This window comes from Drosophila suzukii, chromosome 2L (genome assembly GCF_043229965.1).
Source record: "Drosophila suzukii chromosome 2L, CBGP_Dsuzu_IsoJpt1.0, whole genome shotgun sequence".
In the NCBI taxonomy this organism is placed as follows: Eukaryota; Metazoa; Arthropoda; class Insecta; order Diptera; family Drosophilidae; genus Drosophila; species Drosophila suzukii.
This window is the reverse complement of record NC_092080.1, coordinates 18882460-18901388: the sequence shown is the minus strand read 5'-3', so window position 1 is coordinate 18901388 and position 18929 is coordinate 18882460. Positions and strand designations below refer to the sequence as shown.

Genomic DNA, 18929 nt, shown 5'->3' with positions numbered 1-18929 from the left:
TTTTAAAAAAGAGATATGGCTTTCCCAAAACGTACATATTTTAACTTTAATTTTCTTGCTGGCAGAAAATTAGTCGGAAAGACGTGCTTACTCGTTTAAAAGATACCCGTTTTTTGTATATTCTATAAGAACATTTTTAGATACAATTTTGTATTTTTACCCACGGAGTAAATGTAACAAGTTTTAAAACGTTTTTTGTAAGGAAATTTTATTTTTCTTAAATGTTTTTTGACAGGTCCGTATGGCGCTAAACCTTTTCCTACATCAATTTTATGTAGCTTATTTATCTTTCAATGTTTTTTAATTATTCCAGTCATTAAGTAGATATTATGTAGTTATCATCCCATTTGTTGTACAGTAGAATACGCATCCGTTTACAAAAGCATCTTTATTGAGTGGGATCGCTATATGAATGTGTTCCGAAGTTACTCCAATCGCCGGGCCTCGGCTTGCATGGTCTGCAGTACGATGTGTGGCACCAGGTGCGTGGAGGCGTAGTTCAGTGGCACGGTGGCCAGTGGCGCAGAGCCGTCGGATGGGAAGTTCAGCTCCTGGGCCATGGGCATGTCCCTGTCGATGACGTCCTGGGCGATCAGAGTCTTGGTCTCCTCGTACTCCATGCCCGCCTCTGGCTTGGCACCCATCAGGAGTTTTCCACGCTGCACGCCCATGTACTGGGTGGCCTTGGCATTCAAAGGCAGCTGGCCGCAGGTGTCGGCATGCACCTTACGATGGGCCTGCAAATTGGAGATGCAAGTGAATCGCTTGCCGCAGTTATTGCACAGGAATCGCTTGATGCCCGTGTGCACGGTCATGTGGGTGAGCAGGCTCTCCCTGTACGGATACTCCTTGGGGCACAGGTGGCACTTGTACGGCTTGTAGTCCGTGTGCCGCGTCTTCAAGTGAGACTTGTATTGTGCCTTCACCTTGAATGTCTTGCCGCACTTGTCGCACTGGTACGGTGTGTCTGCCTTGTGAAGCAGCATGTGCGTCTTGAGAATTCTGTGGGAAAAAGATAATTAATTAGTATAGTTGGCAAATGTTTATGTTAATGTTAAAATAAAATTTTTATTGCTGATCACAGCGTATAAAAAGTTATGTTAGCTGTACAGCATTACACTATATAATGTATATATAGTTTAAAATAAACATAATAGTTTGTGACCAGTGCAATCATTTAAAAAACCAACGATAATTGAATTGTTAATTATAAATATGCATCTTACCCAGCTGTGGACAAATGCTTGCCGCAGACGCTGCAGCCGTAGAGCGGAAGGCGGCCGCAGTCGGAACGCACGTGGTCTGAGAGCGAGGTGCGTCCGGTGAACTTCTTGCCGCACTTGTCGCAGATGAGGTTGCGCTGTTGGCTGCGCGGCTCCTTCTTCGAGTGGAAGTTGCGCTCGTGGTTCTTGAGGCTGTCGTGGCCGGTCATGTACTTGTCGCACTTCTCGCAGTAGAGCAGCTCTTTGTGCTGGGCCCGAGCGTGCTCCGTGGCCTGTTCCTTGGTGGCGAAGAACAGGTTGCAATAGCAGGGACACTTGAAGGTCAGCTTGCCGTCCTCGCCGTGCACCTTCATGTGGGTGACCAAGCGCTTCTCCACCAGATAGATCTTGCTGCATATGGGGCACTTAAAGACCTCCTCATCCAGCTTGGCATGCACGTCCACGTCCTTGAAGATCTCCTTCATCTCCGCCTCATTTAACTTGTGGTCGTCGCGCAAATGCTTTTCATAGGGCTTGCGGATGTGGTATATTTTGACGCAGTGCGGACACTTCCAGGATTTCTCCATCTTGTTGATCATCTTGAGGCGCTCCTTTAGCTCCTTTTTGCTGATCTTAGCTACGCGTTTTGGAGTACTTGACGAATCTTCAGGCGAGGGCGATCTCGGTTGGTTTCTCTTGCGATACTTTCTCTTGACCACAGGTATCTTCTCCTTGGGCGGTCTGCCTCGTTTCCGTTTTTCCCCAGTGTGCTCCTTGTTATGACCCCTGAGGGCCAGGACATCTTCTTCGGCCACCTCCACCAGCGGCACGGCCGCGATCTCGTCCAGTATACCAGCGCCCTGTTCCACTTTCAAGCTCTCGAAGGGCTTTAGACCATCACCCTCGTTGAGGAGCACATCCAGGAGCTTATCCTTTTCGTTGCTGAAGATATCGGTGCTCTCGGTCTTCACATACATGCTGGCATCCTGGTACTCGAAATCCTCTTCGTCAAAGGCCTCAACCTTGACCATGGCCGGCGGAGGCAGCTGGAATCCGGATGCATCCGCATCGTCCTCACTGTTGTTTGGCTCGAAGTCGGGACACTCGTCGCCCGAGTCCGAGTTCTGGCTCTCCTGCTTCAGTTTCGTCTTCAGCCGGCTGGCCAGAGGAATGTCATCGTCGCTGTCCGATTCTTCGGTGGTGGTGTCATCATCGGAGTCCCTCTTTCTGCCCTTGCGGAAGGACTTTCGTTTCATTGATTTGCCTGGCGAATCGTACTCCGGCTGGCCACAAGTGTCGGGACGACTGCGTCGGTGCTTGGTTAGATTGGAGCTGCTGGAAAAGCGGGTGAAGCAGCACTTGCACTCCATGGGTCGCGACTCCTCCTGATGGGCAAGGGTTGAAAATTAATTTAAGATCCTAACTTCTTCACCGATTTCATTCTACTCACCTTTGATGGCTTCTCCTCGCCACACTTGGTCCTGCAGTGGCGGCGATACGCCTCCTGGTACTTGTACTCTGCACCGCAGTTCTCGCAAACGAAGGGCTTGCGTTCCTGGCTAGCTGCCGCGCCGGTAACTCCGTGCTCATCCTTTGCGTGCTGGGTCAGCTCCTCCTCGTGACAAAACCGAGCATCGCAGTGGCGGCACTCGAAGCCGCCCGGCGGCTGGTGCTTCTTCACGTGCTTCACATATCCGGCTAAGGAGACCAGTGCCTTGTTGCACACCGGGCAGTGCAGCTTGGGCACCCCGTCCGTGGTGATCTCCACCAGGAGTTTGGTGGCTGCAGCCGCCGCACTGCTGCTGGGGGCCATCGACTCGGTTTCTGCAGATGGCAAATGGGAAATGATGAATAGAGAATGGCGATTGGGGGAGGGCGAATGTAAACAAATGCAAATTTGATTTTCGGTTGGTTTGGGTCTGTATGCGCCCACCAGGGCTGGATTGACGCTTTGAGCCTCGGCTTAAATGCACTTCTCGCGATATTTTACGTTTTCTAATTCGCCTTATTTCTGACAGCTATAAGGTTCAATACAGCAGAGGTTACATTTTGTTACAAAAAATTGCACTGAATCAGTTCTAGAGACTGACCATCGTACACTGCTATACATCGTTTTAAAATATGTTTCTATTGACTTCTTAACTTATCTATCGGTTTAGTGTTCACTTGTTTTTTGTTTTTTATTTAAAAATTTGAAAATGGTATTAAAGCGGGTCATTAATGGCTTCATCTTTTACCAACATTTTCAGTGTAATATACAGTCTTAGAAGTGTTTGAATTTAAATTTAATTTAATTTTTTTGAGTGTTTTTTAGTTTGCACTCCTTTTTTAATTTTGCAGAAATTTTTAGACTAATTTTAAAAGAACAATTTAAAAATGCACATAGCGTTTGGTCTATGTATATTCCATATTCTTGATAGATTAGTTGGAGCTATCGGTATTACTTTATTATTTAAATAATGCTTTAATACAATTATTAATATTATTATTGTATGTAACTTTGAATATACCAGTGAAGTCATGTTTTAATGGTTAGGTCTTTCAAATCCCAAATAAAAGGTACATATACCGTCTGTGATAACGAACCTTTTACCCGATAATCGTTGTTTATATTTTTAGTTTTATGAATTAACTCAAATAGATAAAATAGCGAATAGTTTTGCTTGTAACCTGCAACTATCGGTTAAGGCCCTTTGTTCGATATTCCCCCATTCCGGTTCTCGATGTGTACTTGCCACCAACAACAAGAACAACATTCGATTAGCGACGCTGTGTTGCAGCCCTGGTGGCATTGCGTTCGCCGAGTCGGTGGGCGAGTGGCGGGGTAGGCGGGGCAGGGGCAGGTAGGCAGGAGGACAGCGACTTGGAAGTGCGCGCATCTCGCAGAAATGCTCCTAGCTGGCTGCATCGGCTGTACCCCGAAACGGGGCTCCACCTTAACCCCCGATATCGGGCGATACACGACCACATAGCTACACCTATGTACAGACATATGTACACTACACCTACCCATATCGAGTGGCGCTTCCTTGGGACTGTGGGACTGCGGAGCTGTGAGCTGTTCTCTTCTCTCTCCGACTTGACGATTCCGATTCTCAGACACCGCTGCTGGGGTCAGACAAATACAAATGTCTCGCTAATGATGGCTTCGCTTCGCCCGTTTCTGATTTTGATTCCGAGTTCGATTTTGGCTGCTTTGGTCCACTCTGTTTTGCGCCGATTGCAGCTAGCTGCATTTTCACTCACACTTATTCGGCTATTATTGTTTGTTGTGGTCGGGCCGAGCACTGCGAAAAATATTAACAACTCTTAAGTACACTTTAAAAAATGAAAAAACGCCAATGGGCTGCTGGCGAGTAAATTATTTTTCTTTGTGCAGCTCGAGGGTGGCAATGCAGCCCTGGTTGCTGCGCTCACTTTGCCAGCGGAACTGGTTCGCCGTCAGCGATTCGTACGAACTAGTTTCGCGTCGTTCTTCTCGTTTATTTGCGGCTACTTGCTTTTGAACGCGTGGCGCCATTACCCCTCCGTGGTTTGAGTATCCGCTAAACTGATTTTTGAGTAAATATAAAAAGAACTTTATTAATAGTATTTATATTTAAAACAAAGTTAGTTTAGAAGATTTGAAAACGGACTTAAGTTTATTTTTCTCCTTCTTTTATGGCGCGTTGACTAATTAAAAAATCATTTCTTTCACTGCACAACGAGAGCGAGCTCCCATGGCCAGGGTTGCAATGGACACTTATTGGCGGGCCATTTAAAATTGAAATTCAACGTGTTTTTCTAAGTTTCAAAGTTTTAAGTCACTTTAAGTACTAGTAGTAATGACAAATTATTATTAAAATTTCAGTACCATCCTTACAATTAAACAGTTTGTAGACAGTTTGAAAAAAAATAGAAAAAAAAATAGAATATATATATAAATATACATATATATGAATAAATTTATCTCTCTCTGTTCTTATATGAATCGTATAGTATAGTTCATTTGAATTTTATACAAAACCTTGCGATTAAATTAAAGCTAAGTAAATTGGCAATACAAATTTTACTACAAAATTTTGTATGAACTGGTCCTTTGACACTTGCTTGATTTTTAATAAACAGTCTGGATTTTATTTTAAATGTCAGGGTAACCTAAACAATATTTAATATAATAACTTAGGAAATATTGTTTTGTTGCAGTTTTTTTTTCTCATTGTTGTCAATAGTCAATCAAGTGTCATAAGCAGACAATGTAAAAATATTGTAAGGAGATTTTAAATTTGTTTGGCATTTAGATTGAAGTGAGTGTTATGGCCTAGTACTCACTTTAAAGGTTTAATTCTGTTGGCCGAATAGAAAAATGCCAAATCTACGAACAAATAATGTAAATACCTACGTCCACAAGCTTTAGAGATATTGGATCAAGTATATAGGATTGAAGTTGAAAATAGCATGAAGATTAGTATCTGTCGGTAACTCATAAATCTGCAACGAAAACATTGGCAATCAAAAAGGAGGCTTTACCTTCGTGTCCTAATTGGAATTATTTTTACCGTGCTGAGCCCGGGCTGTGCCCAATTTAGACCTTTGCCTGCCGTTTGGTATTGATACTCAAATCCCCATTCCCAATACCCGATTGGGCCATCTAAGCCCTCGAAGGCCACTGAGTACTCTATTTTGATTTGGGGGCGATTACATTCAGGAAATTTACACTCATGCAGTTTATTGGGCTCGAAGCTGATTACAATTCTGTGCCGGCACTTTAACCCAAACCCACGAACATCCAAAGGTGACGTCAATGTCGGTGTTAAGCCGTGTGGGTGTATCTGTGTGTGTTGGAAACGTTGTTTGTTTGCATACATATGGGGGCAAACAAATGCAGAAGGTCAATGTTTAAAGAGTGCCATAAAGAAGATGCACAGTTTGATAAACTCCATGTAAAACAATAAAATATATAGCACGTGTTTATTTTGATTTTACAAAAAGCAAAATGGTGAAGATGTCTACCAAATTGACCCAACAAAATCAGCACAACAGTTGCACCAACAACTTAATCAATTCTCCAGCTAGTTTGAAACTTTTGGCTAGTCCTGCATGTCCTGCCAACCTCTACGTTTATTGTGTTTGTTTATTATGCAAATTTGCATTAATTTTTCGTAAGCCGCACACGTGAGCCAGCAACTACACGGGTGTTTGTGTGTGATGTTGCAACTTTTGCAACTGTTGCTGCCGAGGTTTTTGGGCTTTCAAATTGCTTTCGAGCGCAAATCGTCGGCAAATTTCATTAAAAATGCATACATATATGTAGAGTAGGTACACACACTGTGGGTAAACGTGAACCCTTTGGCCGCCTTTCGACCCCCCTTAGTCTATGTCTTTCTTAGTTGCCAGCCATGTCCCTGTCCCTTGAGATTAGCCGGCAAGGACATTTCGGAATCTTTTGTTTTATAAATAGCCCCCTTTGATAGACAATTAAAAATGTAACTTGCTTTCGGCATGAACCGGGGGCTATCAATAGATGGATGTTGGAAATCCCAAAGAAAGAAGGCAACGACAACCTCTTAAAGCTTTCCTAATACTTTTTCCCTCCAAATGGGGATTTGTCTTCTCAACGCAGGGTTGAGACACAGCATACCCTTCTGCCACATAAGGTAGTCCTAAGAAAAGTTTTTTCCAAACCCCCTCCACCGTCAAATGTCTAAGCACTTTGTGCAAATTGTTAACGTTGCTGCTGCGTCCTTCTACGCACAGAGACAACAACAACAACATTAGAGGCAACATCAGTAAAAAAGCAACATCAGCAACAGCCTCGGCGACAACAACAAGAACAACAGCAGCTAGAATGTGGCAACAAAGGCTTCAGGTTATTGCATGCATTTTAATTAGTAGACAAGCCAAGTGGGTTGCCACTATATATGCTATATGCAACACATACCATATTACAGAATGGCCCGACATAGGCGTATCCTCGTGTATAAGGTCTCGAATGCAGGCCTAAGAAGAAGCTGAATTGCCTTTCGCATGGGCAAGGCGATAAGTTCCGGTGAGATCGTGATGCAAATTCAAAATTCTTAAAAAGGGAACAACTAGAAAAGGTTTCGATGGATTTCATCAGAAACTGAATGGCACCAAAACCCACATGAAAAAGGGTACCAGGAATTTATCAATGAAAAGACAAAATAAAAGAGAGGTGAAAAAGATCGTGATAGTACTCATAATGATGTGTTGCAACAGAATGCAAGGGAATCACTAAAATAAGAACAACATGGAAATTCGGACGAAAATTTAATTTAAATGGCATAGGTCCCTTAAAGTTTAGGTTACAAAATTCATCTGAAGTTATACAGATTAAAATAAGATAGTAAAATAAGTAGTGTTTATCATGATGTGTTGCAACAGAACGCAAGGAACTCGATTTAAATATAAACAACAAGGATATTCAGACGAAAATTTCATTGAAAGGGCATAGGTTCTTTAAATTTATGGTTATAAAATGCTACCAATTAAATTAATGAAGTATAGTTTCATTTAAATAGTTTCTAAGCTACAACTAGAAAATGTATATTAAATAAACAAGAACGGATAAAAGGCACAAACAAAACATAAATTTGGTATGCAAAAACATGTGTTTAGATAAGGGCTAAAAATACATATATGTTAGCCAAATTTATCTAACGAAACCCAAATGATATATGGTTTTGGGAAAGCCCCTGTCAATTTGTAGAAGCGAACTATTCACGCGCCATAAACGGTACGATATGGAAAAAAAAACATGGAACTGAGACTAGATGGCATAGATACTTTTTCAGCGATAAAAGGACATGTGCATAAACAAATCTCGGCTCATCAGCGTCACAAACAAGACAATGATATATGGATCTGGGTAAACCTTTGTCAATTTATATAAGCAAGCGGTTCTGGCGGAAAGCGGTGGCCCTCATATCTCAGAGTCCTTTTGCTAGGATAGGACAGTCCGCAGAGCAGTAAGTGCGGACTTCAACGGCGGGCTGCCTCTCAATCTATCATTCTGCCCTCGCTGGTGGCCCTGCACCACCCACTGGCCGCCCACTTGCCACCCACAGCCACCCAACCACCCAACCACCGCCATCACGTTCTGTGCTAGTTTCTTGTATTTATTTTTAAATTGTCTCTCACACACACAGGCCCGCACGAAAACACACCCACCCACACAGGAGCAGGGACATCGACTCTCACACACACACACAATCAAACCCATGGCGGTCCTGCACTCACATCTTCCGTGCAGGACGACAACTCATGTTTGTATTGGTTCGGTGAGCGTTCCCTCCCCGTCTTCCCTTCGATTTCTCGCAGTGTGTGAGTTTGTCTACATAAACGCGAAAAAAGCAAATACCAGTGGGAAAGCTCTATTTCCGGACTGCGACTAAAGGTTACCCCCTACTGAGTTTGCTCATATTTTGTGAGCCCGGAATATATCACTTCACATCATATATATCATTTTGGTTTTATTATTTCAGATTTATTTTATTGTGTAAAACTTAAGAAATTGTGAAAACATATTTTTGGAGGAACGAATTATTTTATTATAAAATGCAAGAATTTAAATATTAAGTGTCGTTTTAAAAATATTTTCGACATTCTCTCTATTGTAAAAAATAATATTGTTAAATTTTGAAAACAAACCACTTAACAACCGTATTCTTGAAATTCATAAAGTTTATCAAAATGCATTTCTAGGCAAAAAAGCAATTGAAGAGGGTTTTTCTTGGTTCTTCCGTGCAAATTTTTGGAAATTTACTGATCTACTTTAGTATTTTTATTTTAATTTCTTGCTCCCGGAAATAAAAGGTTTTTGAAACATATTAGGAACTTTTGAAACTCTTTGGTACGGTAAATTCCGGATTTTTCATCGCCTTTTTTTCGGATAACTCGGAACTCCCCATTTATATGACGCACTGTTTAATTGTCTTTTATTTCTTAACGTTTATTATGCGTTCCCTCTAAAAATCTAAAAATATTTTATATATAGTTTTTTCAAATCTTCAAACAAAAGAGCACGCCATTGGTTCCAAAAGGACACTGGGTACGAAGACACAAAAAAATCTGTGTAAGCTCGCATCTGTCAGGCAACCAAGCGCCCCACGCGCTTACCCCACCTCCCTTCCCATGTGTGTGCAAGTGTGTCTGTGCGTGTGTGCCGAGCTGTCCATGTGTGCGTGTTTGTATGTAAATGTCCTTGAGTGCTTGACGGATGACATTCATAAACGTCACTTCAATTACCTCCACGCGCCAACGCCAACGACGGTGCCACCTTATTCCTGGCCAACCTGACCCCTCTGCCCGCCGACCGGAATTTACCCCGCCCCTGGCACCCATTTACCGCGAAAGTTGTGAAAAGTCAGTCAGCCAAAAATTAAAGCACTTTCTACCTTTCCGGTCTCTAGTTTTCTTTTTCTTGTTTTATGCCCTTCGAAGAATTTTCGCACATTGCGTATTTGTGCAGATTGTACGGGAACTAAACTTTTAGAGAGGAAAGATGTCAATATAATGCAACTATTTATAAAATTTCCTTTAAAAAATCGTTCTTGTCGGAGCATTGATTTGCTTCGAGGGTTACTATAATTCTTACTTTTCCGGTCCATCATTTTCTTTTTTTTGCATTATGACCTTAGAAGAATTTTCATTTCACCGTTCTTCACCTTGACTTAATTTGATCAGGCTTAAAATAATTTCCATTGAATTGATGTTCATTCTAGGAGCAGAAAGAAGATAGCGGCGCTCAAGGTAAATATAGGAATTTAATACGGTTTCATTGCAGGTAACCGTTTACTTATTTCCGATTTCTAGCTTTCTTTTCCTTGTGTTTGTTCTTCTTAGAAATTCCTCCTCTCTGAGTATTTGTACAGATTGTGTAAGGAACTAAAGGGGCAGTTGAGAAAATGGCTCATTATTCAGAAATATATATTAAATATAATTTTCAATGTGTGAGTGACAGATGTTAAAAGTTTTGATATCCAAAATCATACATTTTGAAAATTTTCCAATAAAGTTAGGTTATTTCAGCAATAGCTATCAAGAAGTTATATATTTCTAGATAATTTTCTCAACTCAGTATATGAACTATACAAGTACCCAAAGAAGCCTTAAAATAATAAGATAATAAGATGAGATGATCTATACAAAATCCTAAAGAAGCCTTAAAATAATAAGATCACAAAATTAAGCTCGCTTAAGTCTTTACTTTTTCACCTAGCGCAACAAAGAAAACTCTGGTTTAAACTTAAAAGCCATGAAAACTTTTTGCTCAATAAGAACAGGTATATAATTCTAGATAATTTTCTCAATTCAGTATATGATCTATACAAATACCAAAAGAAGCCTTAAAATAATAAGACTACAAAATTAAGCTCGCTTAAGTCTATATTTTTTCACCTAGCGCTAGAAAGAAAACTTTGGTTTAAACTTAAAAGCCATGAAAACTTTTTGCTCAATAAGGTAAGAGGGTTTAATGAAATGGGTTCTAAGAAGTTATAAAGGAACCCAACGGGAAAGACTTTCCTAGAAGTTATCAGATATTCTCTTCGTCTGAAATCTATGGAAGCCTTTGTTAAGTGCAAACCCTAAAGTAACCTTTAACTGCAACACTTTTACTAGGAAATAAGAAAGTACATATGTACTGTTTTTGTGCTGTAGCAATCATCTTTAGTACAGGACTCACACTTGATAAGAACTGAACCCTTTTTAATATCAATCCCTCAATGAAAAAATCGAAGCCAAAAGTACGACTGCAATAAATGACATTTTCAAATGTGGTGATGCTACCAAAAAGGCCTCCTAATTCCTTCTGAAAACCTGATCTTGATTCATGGTCTGGCATTGATTTTCTCTCGACAGCCTTAAAAAGGGGGCGGAGTGGGCGGGGCCACAAACATTTGCGGCATTCGGTCGTCGCTGTGTTTGTGTGTATCGGTGTTTGCGAATGTGCATGTGCTTGTGTGTTTGTTTCGGTTTCCTTCACTTACACTTGTCCTTACAAATTTGTCCTTTTCTCAAATGTGAAAAGACGCATAATGTCCTTTTTACTTGCCCCTCTCTTCCGTTCAGCCCCTGCCCTCCAGGTCCGCTTCTCGGTGCCCCCAGCTTTGCTCTTCCTTCCTCTCCCCGTTGCTCCTTTGCCCCTTGGTTCCTTCTTCATTTCCCCCTCCCTTGTTTCTTGCCTTTTGTTACTACTGCGGTGTACCCTTACAAAGGGTATATTACATGCTTCATATACATATCCAATACGTAAAGGTTAGAAATAAAAATATTTCGAAACTTGTGTTTAAATATCCAAAAAAACAAATCGATTGTTTTAAGAACAATTTAATGCAGTGTCTGCAAAAGTTTAAAATTGGCGATGACTGAAAAGCACTTTTTCATACAGGCTTTTTGCTATTGGATTGACATTTAACCAATATTAAATGTATAAGAAACGAAGCGCACTTTAAAACAAATCTTTTAAATTTTTTGAAGGGCACCAGCTAAATGTAGAGGTCTATTTATTAATTTTATTTTGTGCTTCAATCTAAACTCATTTATTTATTTACTTTTATCTTAAACGCTTTTAATGTATTTATGTTTAAAATATAATATAATATAATGTAATATAATATAATATAATATATATAATAAATATAATATAATATAATATAATATAATATAATATAATATAATATAATATAATATAATATAATATAATATAATATAATATAATATAATATAATATAATATAATATAATATAATATAATATAATATAATATAATATAATATAATATAATATAATATAATATAATATAGTATAATATAATATAATAATAATAATAATAATATAATATATAAATACTATTGTTTTAATGATATTGTTCTTATAGTTAATAAGTTATTTTATAAAAACTACAAAGTAACCGATGAAAATCAAAACGTTTTACTTAGAATTTTTTCAAAATTTTTCAATGTTCAAGATCACATTCCAGGTTTTGGTTTTATTTAATTTAAATTTATTTGTTTTTATGTTTCGATGATGTATAACGTTTTTCATTAAGTTAATCTTGTTTTAATGATTTAATATATTTATTTTTAATCAGAAAATAGTTTAAACAATTTAAGCAAATATGAAGAGCCTTTTAATAACATTCTCCCAAAGCAAAGGCAACAATTTAAAGCCACCTAAATTGAATTGGCTTACTAGGTAAAAGGCGAGATATTAATTGTGGTATATGTATATCGCCCAGCAGTCTTACCATTAATGGACTTTTAAGGGTATTCTAAGCCCTGGTCCCCCAAGCTATCCTTCCCAGCTTGTTATATTTCTTTTTGTTGACGACATTTTGCCTCGTCGTCGTCTGTCGTTTATTTTGTGTGTGTTTTCCTTTATTTTTTTGTACGCTTTTCCCATTTTTGTTTTGTCCTTTCTGTGTCTCTGCTGACGTTGGATGCTGCTGAATCTGCTGCTGGCGCTTGCCGCCCACATTTGCTACTTGTAAATTATTTGCATTAGTAGCCACTTGTGCTTTGCTGTGTGTGTGTGAGTGTGAGTGTGTGCCTGGGGTCGAGGAAAATTCACCACCCCCCTCTACGTCGACTCCTCTTCGCACTTTTCCCCAGAACTTTTCCTGAGCCCCAGTCCAATGCGAACTCATACCGTTTTGGGGATGAATCCACTCGAAACGGAACTTGACCCACTGTGCGTGGCTCACTGTGCGTGTTTGTTTAGCCATACACACTCACACACAGAAATACACTCGTTTGTATGTTTTCGCATTGAAATTTCCATTTTTCTTTTTGTTCCTGCCACCCCCCGCACCCCTCTCTTTGTTCGTCTTGGCCTGGCCTGCACTTAAATTAACTGATTGCAACATTCTATACAGCTTTTTATGGTCCGATAAGGGGGTGCGGGGCTACTCAGCCTTTTGCATAGTTTTTGCGAATCCCCAAAGGGGGGGGGGCGGTTGTTACGGGAGTGGGCTGGCCGCCTGGGAGTTTTCTCTCTTTTAAGTGGCCAGTAAATGCGGTTTCTTCGCTATTGTATCATTTGCTATTGTATTAAATGTGTATATAAATAAAAACTGTTTTGCACTTATAATATTAGAAGCTATTATTTAAAATATAAATATAAGGTATATATAAAAAATAAATATATTTATATTTTCAAAAATAAAATAAGGAGCAATTAAATAGAACTTATAATGAAAAGCTTTCTTTGTATCCATTGTTGCATAAAAAATGCAGCTACCAAAAATCAGATTTCTTTCTTCAGATATACCCCCACTCGTGTTAAAATTACATTTAAAATATGTATTTTATTTAAATCCTTTTAGTTTTTCTCAACAAATTTTTTTGTATATCCTGCTTACAACCAAATCCAGATATGTAGGTATATTTAAATTGAGGTCCCCCAAAAACTTCCACTGTGGCCATCGCTCTTTCTAGCCAGCCTTGTCTCTCTGCCTCCGAACGTGCCAAACATGCTATGCAGCATTGCGTGCTCACAACGTGGCGTATGCGCAATATTTACTTCCTCCTCGCCGCATGAAGGCAAAAAATGCATTAAACAAGACAACGGCAATAACAACAACCGACATTGCCAGAAGTGGGATAATGAGCCAGTGAGTTTGGGGAATTGCTGTTCGTTTAAAGACAGCGATTTCGTTCCCTGGCTGCTAATTGCGTATACGACATGTGTGATCCCCACTTGATAAGCCGAGAAATAATTAACTCAAATAGCTCTCCGGATAAGAGTTTGTTGTTTTTTGCTCGGCTAATATTTAAAGAAGTGATTGTTTGGGGCCAAAGCGATGGCATACTTTGTGGCGAAGCTGAGATTTTTAAGGGTTCTTTACTTTCGAAAGCCACCATAAGCCAACTTGGATTGCTGGGAATATTCTTTTTATAGACGCAATCGATGAATAAAAATAAACATAAAAAAATACACAGGGGGAGGAAGCTGCTACAAATGGGCTGAACAATTTACATAATCACCGAGCATTCAGCGGCAGGACCAAATATAGCGACCGAAATGGGAACCGGAAATAGGAAGCCCAGTCGAGCAGAATGCCCGGCTGTGTATTATATTATGTGGAATATACGGACTCGTCCTTCGCCTCGCAGCGATTTATCAAAGTTCATTGAAATTGTTTGCCCGCTGCTCGCTGCCCAAACGTGTCCTTGAAAGGAGTGGGAGAGGGGGAGGTGGCGGTTTAAGGGGGAGTGGGAGTGGGTGGCTTGTGTGTGGGTGTGGGGGGCCAACGGCCTTGCCACTCGCCGCTTCAGCTGCTGCTGATGATGACGACGTCATTCATTAAAATTTTCGCCCGTTATAAGTTTGGGCATTAAGCTGTACCAAAAGCAGCATTGAGATGTCAAGCGAATTACAGGCCCCAAACAAATGCCATAAAAGCCATTCACAGTGTGCAAAACTTTTCTCTGTTTTTCTTTCCGTTTGCCAATTTGATTTATTGCCGGGCCCTGGGAGATGTAATCGTGAAATGGCAAATGTTTCTGTGTGGGCCGTTTGGGGTGCAATTTTTCCAACTGTCATGAGTCCAACTCCTAGGGAGCAATTTTGTATGGTTTTTTTTCCCAGAGGATTCGTGTCACGGGTTCAACACTCCCACGCAGGCGAAAAGTCAATGCGTGGTCTTTGATTAATTCTCATATTATATGCTTTATTAGGCTTTCTCCCCCGAAAAACAGATGCCCATGTCGTTGGTTTGGAAAATCGGCAACCATTGTTATGCGTATGAGAGTTATAACTCTTTTGTTAGCAGTTTCTGACTTTTTTCATTTATTTCGACATTCTTGTATCTCTATTTTGACCTGTCAAGCGCAGATCTGGGATGTTTCATGGCTAATGATTATTTTTTAGAGGCCTGGCATGTGGCGGAACATTTGGTTGGCCCTCTAGTATATGACGAGCCCCTCGCTGATACGAGATTACTAATACAGTCCGTCTGCCATTCGTCTGTCTGGTAGATAAACAAACAAGTACAAAGTCCACTGAGCCAGACGCAAAAAACAAGAAAAAACGAAACCGGGAGGTTCAGTTCGGCACGGTCAATTTTGCAATGCCCTCACTAACAGTGAAGCAGAAACAAAAATTAAGGAATTTTAAGGATGATTGAATATTGAAGATTATGAAGGTTTGAAAAGGTAAAGTTGTGGATAAAAGTTACATTTATTCTACTAATTCCTTTCTAAATTGTAAATTAAAAATACAAGTTTTATTTTATTTATAAACTTAGGTTATATTTATAACTCAACCAATTTTTTAATAACAGATATAAGATTGGAAAAATTTTAGTTTAAACTTAACTTAAGCTCAATTTTATGTGAAGACCTAAGAACAAATTGTATTTTATAGTAAATTTAAAATTCTCATCAAGGACAGTTTTCTAAAAAAACTAAACAAAACCCAAAATTTTCTGTAACTCAATCAGAAAGCAAAGGTTAGTTATCATACTAATTTCACAAATAAATAAAAATTTACTGCAACAGTACTTGCAGTGTTTTAAGTTTAAATGGTTCTAAGATCTCTAGTAAATTCGATCTAAAGGTGGGTGCAACTTTATAAAAATGGAAGAGAACTGTGGACTATGACCCCCCATCACGACTCGATTCTTCAAAGATACCAGTCCAGAGGGTAGCGAAAACCGATTGCATTGTGAATAGGAAGCGCTGGGAGAGATTTCTTGTCTAATCGCACATTGGACCAATCCGGAGCGAGCTGTTTAACCTGCCTTGGCTATAAAAGCAGGCGACGCAAGCGATTCTTTAATCTTCTCTAGAGGAGATCGGTTCTGATTTTATAGCTGCTACCCAAACAGGTTTCACCAAAACAGTAGTAGAAAATGTGGTTCGCAGTGCTCGCTCTAGTGTTTTTGCCACTGATCGTTCTGGTGTACTTTGAACTCAGGGCATCGCATCGCCGCCAGCTGCTCAAGGAATTCAATGGACCCACTCCAGTGCCCGTTTTGGGAAATGCCAATCGCATTGGCAAGAATCCGGCAGGTCAGTTCGAAACCAAGCCCCTCAAATGAGGGGCTCGTCTAGCGGTCTAGACTGGGAACTGATAAGTGATGATTAGCCGTTGTTATCAGTCGAACTATAACCGGCTGGCTGAACACCACTTGAAGTGACGAAATTCAGGCCATGTGAACAAAGATCACATAAACCTTATCTCACTTGTCTTTCTTTTCCACAGAAATTCTGGCCACGTTCTTTGAGTGGTGGTACGACTATGGCAAGGATAACTTTCTTTTCTGGATCGGATACAGTTCTCACATTGTGGTAACCAATCCCAAGCATCTGGAGGTAAGTTTGTTATACATAAAAGGTATACCAATAGTTGTACTCTCCCTATTGAAGTAAAAATTGGTATTTATTAGATACTATCTAAAATGCTAACAAAATAATGAATACACTAATGATAAACTTTTTTATGATATTTCTCCAGCACATTTTAAGCAGTCAGCAGCTGATACAAAAGTCCACCATATACGACCTATTGCATCCTTGGTTGGGTTCTGGTCTTCTAACGAGCTATGGCAGCAAATGGCACAAGCATCGCAAGATGATCACCCCATCGTTTCACTTCAACATCCTGCAGGACTTTCACGAGGTGATGAACAAGAACTCCAGCAAGTTTATAGATCAGCTGAAGAAAGCAAGTGCTGGAGACAGTATAATTGATTTCCAAGAACATGCCAATTATCTAACTTTGGATGTGATCTGTGACACGGCCATGGGAGTGCCCATCAATGCAATGGAGCAACGTGATTCCTCCATTGTTCAGGCATTCAGAGAGTGAGTTTGAAAAAATAGAGGTTTTAAATGACAGATCGAGAGATAACATCTTCTTTTTAGCATGTGCTACAACTTGAATATGAGGGCTTTCCATCCATTTAAGCGTTCCCAAAGGGTCTTTAGTCTCTCACCTGAGTTTGCAGCCTATCAACGAACACTGAAGACGCTGCAGGACTTTACCTATGACATCATCGAAAAGCGCGTGGAGGCACTGCAGAACGGAGGTTCCAAGACTGAACAAGATCCCTCGTTGCCCCGAAAGAAGAAGGCCTTTTTGGACACACTACTGTCCTCCACCATCGATGGACGTCCTCTCACCCGGCAAGAGATCTACGAGGAGGTATCCACCTTCATGTTCGAGGGACACGATACGACCACCTCTGGAGTGTCCTTCGCAGGGTATCTACTTTCGCGACATCCTGATGTTCAGGTGATTCGAAGAATTCAAACCTATCCTTATTTTGCTAATTTACTTCTTTATACAACAGATGAAACTGTATCAAGAGCAGTGCGAAATTATGGGCAATGATATGAACAGGAATCCGAATTTCCAGGAGATTGCCCAAATGAAATATCTAGATCTGTTTATCAAGGAGGCACAGCGCGTCTATCCCAGTGTTCCATTTATTGGTCGCTATTGTGACAAGGACTACGATATCAGTAAGCATTTGTAATTAAAGTAAATATACATATTATACTATTTTTAAATTATACCCTGTTTAGATGGATCTTTATTTCCCAAGGGCACCACTATCAATCTAGCCCTAGTCCTGCTAGGCTACAATGATCGCATCTTCAAGGACCCCCATCATTTTCGTCCTGAGCGATTTGAAGAGGAAAAACCAGGACCGTTTGAGTATTTGCCTTTCAGTGCTGGACCCCGAAACTGCATTGGCCAAAAGTTCGCCCTCCTAGAACTTAAGACTGTGATATCTAAGTTAGTGCGATCCTTTGAGGTGCTCCCAGCAGTCGATGAGTTGGTCTCCAAGGATGGTCGGATTAACACTTACCTTGGACTCTCCCCCGGAGAAAAGTTAAAGCGAGAGGCAGGGCGCCATAAATACGATCCAGTTTTATCGGCGGTCTTGACCCTAAAATCCGACAATGGATTGCACCTTCGTCTCAGGGATCGGCGATCCTAATTAAAGAGGATTTTTAAAAAACTGAGGAGCCTCAAAAATATTTTGTAGTATCTAATGTATTGTATTTAAAATATTTTTACCACGAAATAAATGATCGCTAATTTTGTATCTGTGAATAATAATTTTAGTTTGTCTGTTTTCTATATCTTTAAAATGGTTCAGTATTATTAGGTCATCTTCCTATCTAGACAATTTATTAGTAATTATAACCCAAAGTTCGTTTTTCTTTATTATTTATTACATTGTTGAAATTATAAATAAACCGTAATAATTTTTTGATCAACACATCCCGTTTTTTAAATAGGCGATAGGCTCTATTTTTTCCGTCCCGTAAAGGACCACCTTACGCCGAAGTTGTAAACCAAAAATAGAAGAATGTACAGTCTGAGATTCATGTTGGTATTGAGTTGATGCTGTATCCGTCCACAGGTATTTATAGCTTGGCCTTATCGAATTTCTACTTTAGGCATGGATTGCGTAACTGATTATAATTAGATTTGAAATGGCTTAACAAGAGTTAGGATTTAAAAATTCCTGATTATATCCGGTAAAGGCAATTTCAATAAATGTTGTTATCGACATGTGCAAAGTAAAAGTCTGATGGTTTAGTTGATGACAATAACAAAATAATAATAATAACATTCGGGTTAGTCGTATACGACTATTTAGTATAGAAAAATAAGCAATGCTATAGTGGTATGTAGGTACTTAACTTCTTTGTATATAATTCTTTCTAACTAACTTGTAATTTTAAGAGTTTCTTGTTCTTCTAGTAAA

General features: G+C 39.8%; 2 protein-coding genes across 2 annotated transcripts; one reads left to right on the top strand and one right to left on the bottom strand.

Annotated features, from left to right (window-relative positions):
* Window positions 1-222: 222 nt before the first annotated feature.
* Window positions 223-4594, bottom strand: zf30C (zinc finger protein 30C). Its single transcript, XM_017090048.4, has 4 exons — window positions 4212-4594; window positions 2653-3026; window positions 1227-2587; window positions 223-1002 (listed from the first exon to the last, which is right to left on the bottom strand). Exons 1-4 carry the CDS (start codon window positions 4213-4215, stop codon window positions 426-428), a joined length of 2316 nt encoding a protein of 771 aa, XP_016945537.3. The 5' UTR covers window positions 4216-4594; the 3' UTR covers window positions 223-425.
* Window positions 4595-15985: 11391 nt separating this feature from the next.
* On the top strand, window positions 15986-18260 carry Cyp4e3 (Cytochrome P450 4e3). The gene is made up of 6 exons (XM_017068663.4): window positions 15986-16215; window positions 16409-16518; window positions 16661-17010; window positions 17071-17440; window positions 17499-17670; window positions 17734-18260. Exons 1-6 carry the CDS (start codon window positions 16056-16058, stop codon window positions 18150-18152), a joined length of 1581 nt encoding a protein of 526 aa, XP_016924152.3. The 5' UTR covers window positions 15986-16055; the 3' UTR covers window positions 18153-18260.
* The last annotated feature ends 669 nt before the right edge of the window (window positions 18261-18929 follow it).